The sequence below is a fragment of the Mandrillus leucophaeus genome, unplaced genomic scaffold (genome assembly GCF_000951045.1).
Source record: "Mandrillus leucophaeus isolate KB7577 unplaced genomic scaffold, Mleu.le_1.0 Scaffold38, whole genome shotgun sequence".
Lineage (NCBI taxonomy): Eukaryota > Metazoa > Chordata > Mammalia > Primates > Cercopithecidae > Mandrillus > Mandrillus leucophaeus.
The window spans coordinates 1,355,461-1,366,775 of record NW_012104031.1 but is presented as its reverse complement, the minus strand read 5'-3'; the positions used below and the strand labels follow the sequence as shown (position 1 = coordinate 1,366,775).

General features: G+C 47.9%; 1 protein-coding gene across 1 annotated transcript in view; it reads left to right on the top strand.

The window, feature by feature from the left end:
* The first annotated feature begins 259 nt into the window (after nt 1-259).
* The window catches only part of NFASC (neurofascin), a 164,440-nt gene continuing 153,384 nt past the window's right edge, over nt 260-11,315 (top strand). The window contains exon 1 of the mRNA XM_011990602.1: nt 260-603. Within this exon, the coding sequence (XP_011845992.1) occupies nt 584-603 (20 nt within the window). The 5' untranslated portion in view covers nt 260-583. The remainder of the gene's footprint in view (nt 604-11,315) is intronic.

Sequence of the window (11,315 nt, the reverse complement as noted above, 5' to 3'; positions counted from 1 at the left end):
GGACCACCCCCGCCACACTGAGCTCCCCTACAAAACATGACGTCTCTGAATCTTAACAGGGGGATCTGCTCCCCACCCCACCCCCGCCTTGGGAGCCTGGCCCAGCCTGGTACGTCTCTCTGTCTATCCCCTCAGGAGCACAGCCTGGCTTGTGTCATGGGCCACACAACTCTTCCATTATGTATGAGGGGGACCCAGCGGTGAGCGAGTGAGCAAGCCGGCCGAGGGAGGGGTGAGTGGTTATTAATAAACAAGTGTATTGTGTGGTGTTCCATTCATAGCACTCTCGGAGGACGTGGTGGGCTTGAGATAATAAAGCCCTGTTTATGCCATGGAGGGCTGGGGAGGTGGCTGGTGTGGGGTGACAAGGAGTAGGGAATCCAGGAATTATTTTGATTCCACCCAGGGCAGGGCTGCTGTGTTTTCTCTGAGGCCAACTTTCAGGGAAAAGAAGGATCTTGCTGGGATTTTGCTCAGGCCTAAGTCTGCCAGTTGGGATGGCCTGGGGCCTAAGAAATGCCTAGCTTCCCTCCCCACCTGTCCCCATGGAGGGAGACTGAGAAGATGCTGGATGAACTAGACGATGGCTCCTTCAGGAGAGAGGTAGGATGGCCAACTCTGCCCTCCCTCTCGGCCTTCCATTCTCACCGCGTTCCTCCTGCTTTGGCCTTCGAAGACTGTGAAGCTGTGTGTGCTAGGATTGTGCAAACTTTCCCAACAAAGCTAAGACTGTGTTTGTGCACAAGGGCTGCAAGAATCTTCCTAGCCCAGGGAGTGGATTGGTTTGGGTGTTAGGATTTGAAATATGAAGTAGGCAGGCTTGAAGGGGAAGAGGTGGTGGTACTGGTCTCCTATCCTAAATGAGCTAAAATTTTAGGAGGAAGAGAGGCCAAGGACACGGCTGCAAAGCCCCTGTATGGATGGGCAGGGGACCTTTGATTTGAGGAATGAGGGTGCCTGGAAAAGTGAGATGCTGGAGAGCATTTTGGAGGAGGGAGAATCAGTGTTGCGCATCTAATTGTGAAGCCTGTGTTAACTCTGTGGCATGTCTCTGTTCTGTGTTAGTCTTCTCCTATTCCCTCCTTCAGTCGTTTGCTCTGGGCTCCACCATCTCAAACCAGCTGTCTCCCTCCAGCCAGGCGTGCCTGGCTGAGTCTTGGCACCTCTGGATCTCAGGATCTCAGGCCAGGAATGCGGAAGCTGCTGGTTGGGAGGAGGTGAGAATTGTCCCTTTTGCTCTTAGCTGGCTTCTAGGGATGGAGAGCAGTTTCTGGGTCAGGGGAGCCTTGGTTTCCTGTCACTTCATGCTAAACCAAAACAACAGTGAAGACAGAGCCCACACAGGCTTATGGGACCTGGCCTGGCTGATGATGTTCACTTTGACCTTTGGAAGTGGCTTTGGTCCAGAGCTACCCTGAGTTAGAAAACTCTTTCATGTCAAGACAGCTCTGTCTAAAGAGATGTGTACTGGTTTGTTGTTGGTTGGGAGGGAAAAAGGAGGCTGGTGGAAGGGACAGTCTGTGTTGTCCTTTTGGATACAGGGCTCCCTGAAGCAGGGGTTTGGATCCAGTGACTTTAAAGTTTTGTTTGGGTTGATGATTCAATGACCGTACTTAACCCAGGAAGGTTCGAGGCTGCATTAGGGCCAGAATGAACTGATGATCCCTGATTATTGGAGTATTGCCTCCCTGGCTCAGACCAATTCAACCTTCCCAGAGGCAGCCAGACCTCACCCCAGGGCAGAGTGTCAGCAACATCGCAGAGTGCTCCCTCAACCCTATGCACAAAGCAAACGGTACAGTTTTCCCTGAGCATCATGCATCTCGGGCCTGGTGCCGCGGGATGATGAGGAGGCTCTACAGAGAATTGCAGCTCCTTCTTGGACTCTCCTTGGCTCCCACAGGCACTGTGGACACTTGCTCCCCATCTCCCTCCCACAGTCTGAAGGAGCAGTGACTATTTTTAGAAGCATCTGCATGCTCCTGGGAGCACTGTTTCTGTGGTTTATTGCCAGGCTGAATGCACAGGAGCTGGTGAGACAGCTGGGGCTGGGAGGTGCAGGCTTGTGTATGGTCAACTCAACTGCAGTCAGCCGGCTGGGCACCTGGCCTGGAGGAATGATCCAGTGTCTTCCACCAAGCTTTTGGGGGCTCCTACTGGCTCTGTTGTAACACTGTCATTTGCTGTGGGAGGCTTCCTGGAAGATGAGGGCCTTCATCATAGAGTTGGGCAGGCTGAGTCATCCTTGGACAACCCCCACTCTGAGGTGATGTGCTCAGGGTGCACCAGGTGGAATTGGTGAGATGGCCTCCCCCAGTGATGGCAGCACCATCAACAACCGTAATCACAATGGCTCCTGTTCACTGAGAGCCTTCTCCATGGTAGGCAGTGCTCTAAGCACTGGATGTCTGTCCTCATATAAACCTTCCAACAACCTATGCTATCTTCATCTTAAAATCAAGGATGCTGAAACCCAGAGAAGTTAAGCATGTTGCCCGGTGTCACACTGTCGGTGACTGAACCAGGCCCAAGAATCTGCTCTCTTACAGCCCCTATGCTTGGAGCCTCTTGGAGCCTGCTGCCATGTTGCCTCTCAGTAGAAGGCAATAAAGTGGGTTAGATGCAAGGAAATACTTCCTGACGGTGAGGGGAGCTGTGTGCAATGTTCTCCCTTCCAGATCTTTGAGATGCATCTTGCATTTCAGAAGGGAGCTGTCTTGCAGGCTGGACTCTGGATTAATGACCACGCAAGAGATTTTCTCTGTTGGGATTCTGGCAGCTCGGTTTTCTGGACCCTGGGCCAGCAGTGGTCTGCCATGAAAGATGCTGGGCCATGTGTCAGTAAGAACAGGGAGCAACCAGCCAGCAGCTCTGGGTACATCGAGTACCTGGCTGGGATTTGGAGTCCTATGAAAAACAGGGAGGCCAGAGAATCCCCCAGGCTTATAGAAGAAGCCCCAGAGAGATAAACCACTCCCATGGTTTAGTGGACATTTCATTTCTGCCTTTGAGTCAGATGTGCCTGTTCACCCAGAAAGAAACTTTTGGCTTCTGCTGGGGCCTCTGTTCCTGGGCCTCCCACCACAGAGCACACAAGGAGCTGGACAGATCCCAGGGAAGGCTTCGTTCTTTACCTAGGACACAAGCATCTGTGGGTCATGTGTATTAGGGACAGCTGCTGGGGGCCCTCCAAGCTGAGGCAATGAAGAAGCCAGAGAAAAGAGCCCCTCAGTGGGCTTGGTGAGCCATCTGGATGGGGATGGGGGAACTCTTCTTTGCCAACCAGCTGGGCTGCTGTAGCTTTTACTTCCCCTCTGTCACCCTGATCTGTACCATGGCAGCAGCCTCAGGAGAATGTTCTGGGGGTGTATAGGGGCTATCTCTTCTCTCTCCAGGAGCTGCAGTGGGGAGCAGGGCAGCTAACACCCTGCAAGTAGCAGGGCACAGTGGGCAGATAGGTGGGGGTGGAACAAGACTGCTGGGGTCCAGTTCCAGTTCAGCCCCTAGCTGGGTGACCCCTTGTTTCATCATGTCAGGTGTGGTATTAATAGCACCTGCCTCTTGGATTTTGAGAAGATAAACGAACTAATCCATGAAATCATTAGCACAGAAGTAAGAAGGAGAAGGCTGTCTCTGTCCAGTCCCACGCAGCCTTCGTTCCCCTTCGTTCCTACCCAGCCGAAACCTTCTTCCACTGGGGGGCAGGCCCATGTTGGAGGTGTCCTCACTGTGTCTCCTGCCGCTCATTCTTGGCTCAGGTTAAATAACCCATGGTCTCCACATTGCTTCCTGCTGCCACTCCCTTTTGTCGTAGGAGCCAGTGCAAGGCCACATGCTCAAGTCCCAGTTCTTCTGCCCCCTGGGCTGCCTTTGGCCCCATTTTGGGTCTCTGGAGGTGAGCATCGTCTTCTGGTGTACACCAGGCTTCTGACTTCCTGGATCAGCTAGTATCTGCTGCCTGGGGGCCTGGCAGTGGAATCACGTGGCTTTATTCTACCCACTCTGCCCTGTGACAGGCTTTCCAGGGCCCTGCCCCCGGTTCCCATTCCTGCACTTCCAACCCACCATCCTGAATCTACTTCCCTCCACCCTCGGACCCTGGGTCCTGATGGCATCTGCCCCAGATCCTTCCCACCTCTGCCGGTGCCCTTCTCCCCTTCCCACCTATGCCTGGGGCCTGGTCTGAATGTCATCTTGGTTTATACTTCTCAGGGATTCAAGCACACTTGGCATGCCTAAAGCAAACTTCTCTTGACATTTAAAGGAGGGCCCCGTGATAGAGTCAGCCCCACGTTTATAATCACTTTGGAACAGGAGAGGTAACTTTCCACTTTGCTCTAGACTGAATAAGGTCAAAATGAGACGGGTGGGTGGTGGGGGCAGGTGGCATCATACTTTCTGGCTACCCTCAGTCACTGCTCCGTTCTTTGATATGTCTTCATTAGTCCCTCAGTAACCTAATGAGGCAAATACTACCATCCCCATTTTATAGATGGGAAATAGGTTAAGTGACTTGCCTAAGGTCAGGCAATTAGATAGAAAAGTCAAGATTTGAGTGTGGGTCTGCTTTGTCGTTGTGTTTTTGTTTTTGTTTTTGTTTTTGTTTGAATCATTCAGCCTCTAGAAGAAGGTAGGTTGGATAAGGTGCTCATATTGATGTAGACACATCTGCATTTTGATTACCCTTAAGCTGGATTTCTGACTATGAACAAATCCAAATCTTCTGTTCACATTGCATCTTCCTCACTCCCCATCCCTTGGCTATGGGCCTTTCTCTCATAAAGAGGCCTGGGAGGCACCGAAGGGAAGCGGGGAGACCCCAGCCTTCCACTGTTTTCTGTCAGCCTCCAGGTTAGACCAGGAGCCTGGGGACACTACTGAGGCTGTCTGCCTCCCAGAAGTCACATGTGCGTAAGAGGTGACTGTATTTTGCTGGAGGGAAGTGGAAAGAAGAACAGAGTAGGGAATCTGGAGGTGCCTGAGTCATACAGGATTAGAAAGTTAAGGTGCATCTTTTCCCTCAAAACAGTTTAGGAGGAAACATTCTGCAAAATGATTGCAGACTGTCGGGAGGCCTCGAGGGCTGGAGAGGTGCAGTCCAGTGAGATTGCTCGGATCTCCAGGCCAGGGTTCTCTTCTGAGCACTCCCCTCCCACCGCCCCCTCCACCACACCCCTCAGGTCCCCTGCTGTGGGTTCTTTGTAGAAGAAGATGTAAGTGACAAGGTAATGGCCCTAAGCACACACCAGAAGCCAATGGTAGATACCAACCACCCTGTTCCTCCCGACTCTCACAGATCTCAAACCAAGACAGGATGTTATTAACTAGTTTTTGAGGGAACATTTGGAACTCTGACTTCTATCAGCCTGAGGAGAGGTCTGATAGGGTCTTTGTTTGACTGACTCTGAAATTCCAGGGTTGGTGGGGAAAAGTAGAAGGAGGAGGGGTCTGCAACCCTCTTAGATTCAGCCTAGAATTGCTGGTAATACACAGTCATTTGGGATGTATTGTCTTCCTGAGCCTTTAATATTGGCCTCCTAAATTACTAGTAAGGCATGGGGCTCTCTTGCTTTATTTCTTAGGGATTTTTTGTTTGTTCATTTTTGGTTTTTTCTCAACTTTGAAAATCAGCTGTATTGAGCTGATTTGACACTCAGTAAGTAATTTACACTCAATAAAATGTACTCATTTTACAGTACAGATGCGTTTTGACAAATGTATATGCCCCATGTAACCACCCCTCCAATCAAGATGGAGTATATTTCTATTGCTCCCTAAAAATCTCCTCATCCAGTTTACAGTCCACCCCCACCCCACAGCCCCTGCATATTTTAAGGACGCTTTCAGCTCTAGGGAAAAAAGAATATAAACTAAAGCCAAAATGTTGCCATTATAGTATCTTTCTTTTCTTTCTTTTGTCATTATTTTCTTATTTCATCATGGTAAAATATGCACAACATACAATTTACTATTTTAACTATTTTTAAATGTACAGTTTGATGGCATTAAGTACATTCACGTATTATATAACCATCATCACTACACCCATCTTCAAAACCCTTTCATCCCCCACAACTGGAATTGACCCTTAAACACTACCTCCTCATTCTCTCCTCCTTCCAGCTCCTGGCAGCCGCCATTCTACTTTCTCTCTCTATGAACTTAACTACACTAGGAACCTCAATAAGTGGAATCATACTGTATTTGTGCTTTTGTGTCTGGCTTATTTCACCTAACGTAATGTTGTCAAGGTTCATTATATTGCAGCAAGTATCAGAATTTTATTCCTTTTCCAGGCTGAATAATACTCCATTGTGTGTGTTGTCAGCCGAAGAATCAGGGACTCATAAATGTGGAGAGGAGAGCTTTATTTCTTATGAAGAGTTGCAGCCTGCAGGCTAGGAAGCATAGCCTCTGGTAGAAACCAAAAGCAGGCACTTTGATGGAGGGAAGGGTAGAACAGGAATTTATACCAAACAAGTTGGCTAAATATATATATGATATATTTATTTATATACTTATATAAACAACATTAAATATTAAAATATTAAATAATATATAAATATATATTTAATAGATTATGGGAGGAGCTATGAATATTCACAAAGCAGGGGATGCACACATACACAGTAAGCAAACATGCGAGTTCCATACATCTCATGTTCACTTTGGAATGGAGACTTAACATTTAAACGCATTAAAATTAGGCTCTGTACAGCCAAAGGTGAAACGGAAGGCACAGAGGCATCCTATACACGGCGTCTGTGAAACAGCCAGAACCATTGCATGGTCAGTGGGCTCCTATTGGGAAGCAGTGCTGGTCACTTGTATCAAAACTGCAAAATGGAACAAGCAGGCAGTTGGTTGAAATCAGGGATGGAACAAGTCTTTGGAAAGGGCTAGTTTCTATTTAACCCTTAGGAAGAAAACTCTAATAGTGGTTATTGAGGTGGGAGGTATAATGAGCAGCATGCCTGACCTCCCATCCCGTCATGGCCTGGAACTCAATTTTTAAGGTTTCTATGGGGGTCCTCTTGGCCAAGAGGGGTTCCATGCAGTCGATTGGGGGGCTTAGGCTTTTGTTTTTATTTATCAATATATACTACATTTTGTTTACCCATTCATCCATTGATGGACATTTGGGTTGTTTCCACCTTTTGGCTATTGCGAGAAACACTGTCATAAACATTGGTGTACAAATATCTATCTGAGTCATTATGGTATTTGAGTGCTCAGCAGCTCCTCCTAGCAACTCCTCCTGGTTCAACCTGCCCTCACACCAGGACCTGGAGTGGAATGCGTTTCTGCTCCTCATCTGCTGCCCTGTCTCCTCTGACTTAGTGCCTGTGGCAAATGATGTTTCAAATACTGCAGTCCTTAATGGGTACTCGTGGACCCAGGCTTCCTAGGCAATGGAGTTTGGAGTTCCTTTCCCCAGAAGCTTTCTTTTCAGTGTGTCTAGGTTTCTCCTAGCCAACAGCTAACTTCTGGAGTTTGATTCCATTAAGTTTCTTTCTTTTTTTTTTTTTTTTTTTTTTGAGATGGAGTCTTGCTCTGTCACCCAGGCTGGAGTACAGAGGCGCAATCTTGGCTCACTGCAAGCTCCGCCTCCCGGGTTCACATCATTCTCCTGCCTCAGCCTCCTGAGTAGCTGGGACTACAGGCGCCCGCCACCATGCCCGGCTAATTTTTTGTATTTTTGATAGAGATGGGATTTCACCGTGTTAGCCAGGATGGTCTCAATCTCCTGACCTCGTGATCCGCCCGCCTCGGCCTCCCAAAGTGCTGGGATTACAGGCGTGAGCCACCGCGCCCAGCTCCATTAAGCTTCTTAATGCAAGAATACAACAAAACATCTTTGTTTCCTCAAGGAAAAAAAAAGAAACTAAATTTTATCAAACATCTACACTAGGTGCTGGTTCAAGGTGTCAGCACAGCACTAAAAGGTTCACCTTCTTTTATACGGCAGCCCTGTGAGATAGGGTCGAAATTTGTTTCAAGGGCAAAGAAACTGAGGAGAGTCTCGGAGACGTTAAGTCATTTGCCCAAGATCACAAAAGCCAACACTCTTTCTCTACTAAATATTAGTAAATGGAGTTTTCGCCATTAAAAAAATGTAATGGCAAAAACCGCAATTACTTTTGCACTAACTTAATAACTCCCTGGTCTTATAAATGCAAATGTGCTAGAGAAATTTCCTGGACATTTTCTTTTACAATGGAAATCAGGCCTGGAGTTCCCCTGATAATTTGGAAAGAAAACCCCTTAGGCTTTCTTGCCCTAGTTCTGGTAAAATATGGAATTATAATTAAAGTTTTGTTTTGGTTTTCAAAATATACAAAAGTAAAGAGTATAGTATAATGAATCCCCATGTACCCATCACTCAGCTTCAGCCATGATCAACACTCGGCCAGTCTTGTTTCATCCAGCGGATTCTTCTCTTTGATCTGTGGGATCCTCCCAATTCATGTGGTAGCAGTTGGTGTGTTTTGGAAGAGGGTAGGAGACTCGGCAGATCTGGGCACCATGGAGCTAAATCCTTCCCAGCTGGAAGAGTGTTAATTGCCACCGGTTGGAATCCCCTCTGATGGTTCATTATTCATCTAGTTGCTGAACACCATCCAGGAGGCAGGGGGACAGATCTTTGGAGAGGCCTGGCCAGAACTGGTGGGGTGGGATGCAGAGAGGCTTCCCTTTTGAAGCGCAATTTCTTCCTACAGTTTGATTTTTATTGGAGATTCTTCTGAGTGGAAAAAAAAGAAGGTTATTTGAGGATAACCTCCCCCTTAGGGGAAGAGCACTGAGCCAAGTTAATCTGAGGGCAGAAGTAGGGGCCAACCAGTGCAAAACAAGTCTGTGGCCTCTTCAACTAGATTTAATGAACACTTTTATTTTGTAAACGAAATTTAAAATATCTGCAGCATGCCAGACACTAGGTGCTTGGAATGCAACTATGACAAGTTGGTTAATCTACTCTCAAAAAGTTTGTGGGACAAAAAAATAATAGCGAATAACTAACATTTGTTGTATGCCAAAGTTCTTTATAGAAATGTGTACATTGTCTCATATTACTACTCGTCTCTCCCGCAAAACAGTCGTCTGTAGGATAGGGTACAGTGATCTCTGTTTTATAGACAAAGAAACCAGGGCTCGAGGGGGCTCACTGAACTCACGCAGCTAGCAGGGGTGGAACCCATGGACTTTGCTGCTGCTGTCTGTGCAGGGTGAATGTAGGACAGGGAGGACCAAGGGGTGGGAGAGAGGAGAGATGACGGGAACCGTCTCTTAGGCTGCAGAAATGTGGTTATGTAAAAATCCCACCAGATGTGCTTTCTCATAGGATTTGGGGACAGCCAAATGGTACATTTTTCTCTTGACATTATGGAGGACTGTGGAATTTATTTTTATTTCGAAAACAGGGCAGTTCTTTTGGAAATGGGAAGGAGTGAAGGCTGGAACTTGAGAAAGTGTTCTATCCTGAGACTGCAGAAAGGGATGGAGAGAAAGGAATTCAGTTGGGTTTGTTTGTTCTGCTTTTATTTAAAAGAAGATTTAGCATCTTTCAAGGGAGAAGAGCTGTGGGAATAGAAGGGGTAGTGTGAGGTATAAAGGGCAATTTCTGATCTGGTTTGACCTTGTTCAGTGATCAGATGGTTTGGGGTTCTCATGCTGTGGGCTCTCAGCTGTGGGCGCGGCTGGTGGTGCTGGCCCTCTGATTCTGGGGTGAAGCGGCTTGGCAGGCTCATTTTCTGCACAGAGGCCTACTTTGTGAGTGTGAACACATTTTCTAGAGCCAGAACATTGACTCAGCTACTTATCTCAGTAGCAGGGTGAGTGCACAATTTATTTTAAAAGAAAACCTGTGAACCTCTTTTCTTCTCATGCCAGGAAGCCCCTCATCCCGGTCCATGTTTAAGCCATCACCTACAGGGTTAGGTTAGACTTAGACAGCTCTGCCTGCGTGAGCTAAGAGGGAGTTGAAACACTGAAGTGAGGCCCAGTATGGCTGAAATCTCGTAGGAATGAAGAAAAAAGAAGTGTATAGTCGGCATTTTAATTTAATTTTTTCCCATTGTAATGTTTGTTTGTTTGTTTGTTTATTTATTTTTGAGATGGAGTCTCACTCTGTCACCCAGGCTGGAGTGCAGTGGCGCGATCTTAGCTCACTGCAAGCTCCGCCTCCTGGATTCACACCATTCTCCTGCCTCAGCCTCCTGAGTAGCTGGGACTACAGGTGGCCACCACCACGCCTGGCTAATTTGTTGTATGTTTAGTAGAGACAGGGTTTCACCGTGTTAGCCAGGATGGTCTCGATCTCCTGATCTCGTGATCCACCCACCTTGGCCTCCCAAAGTGCTAGGATTACAGGCGGGAGCTGCTGTGCCCAGCCTTGAGTTTTTCACTGTGAGATGGGAAGAGGTTTCATCTGGTTCAGAAGTAGGGGAATGAAACCTCTCAAGTTCCTTCCAGCTGTGGCATTTGGGGTTTTTTATTTTTTCCTAGTTGACCCCACCCTGAGTTCCCAGGTATTTTAAAAGCAAAATTTTGTGCAGGATCAGCTTCAGAGAGAACCCAAAAGAAGATCCTGTCTTTGAATGGATGTATCATGTCCATTTGAACCTTGCTGACTGACTCAGGAGACAGATGAAAGTGGATGAGGACAACGTCTTTCAGGAGTTTCAGGCCTCCCAAGCTAGCCAGAGAAATGCCTTTCTCTTTTCAGAATAAGTGAAGAGTGCAGCATCCCTCCTGTCCTCCCTCCTGGGACTGCAACTCACAAATGTCAGTTGCTATGGATACAGGCAATTGATGCTCCCCTGGGGCAGGGGCAGAGGTGGAGGCTGTTTGTGGCAGTGATGTGGGGTGGTGTCGCTGTGTTCCCCACAATAGTGCCTCAGCGTGGCAGGCAGGGACCAGCTTTGCTTGAGCCTCCACCTTGGCCCTAGGGACCCCAGGTTGACCAGCAGGTGCATCTGTTGAGCCACCCCTGGGGGTGTGTGCACCTGCAGTAGGTGACACCTGTGCAGAGCTGCTAGGCATTAAGTGGCAGGTAGGGCACAGTTCAGGTTGGGGAGGCCTGTCTATTGGTGATAGATGCATAGCTCCCTCCTCTTTTTCCTGATTGTATTAAAAGTAATGGCAAAAATTGCAATTACATTTGCACCAACCAAATAGGGCCTGCCAGGCTAATGCTAGTAGTTCCTCCGCTCCCTGGAGCTCATTTCTGGGTTGGAGTCACTACCCAGTTGAGCTTTACTATGAGTGGGGTCTTGTCCTGAAGGCAGAAGGCAGCAGCAGAAGGTAGGAAGAGCTTC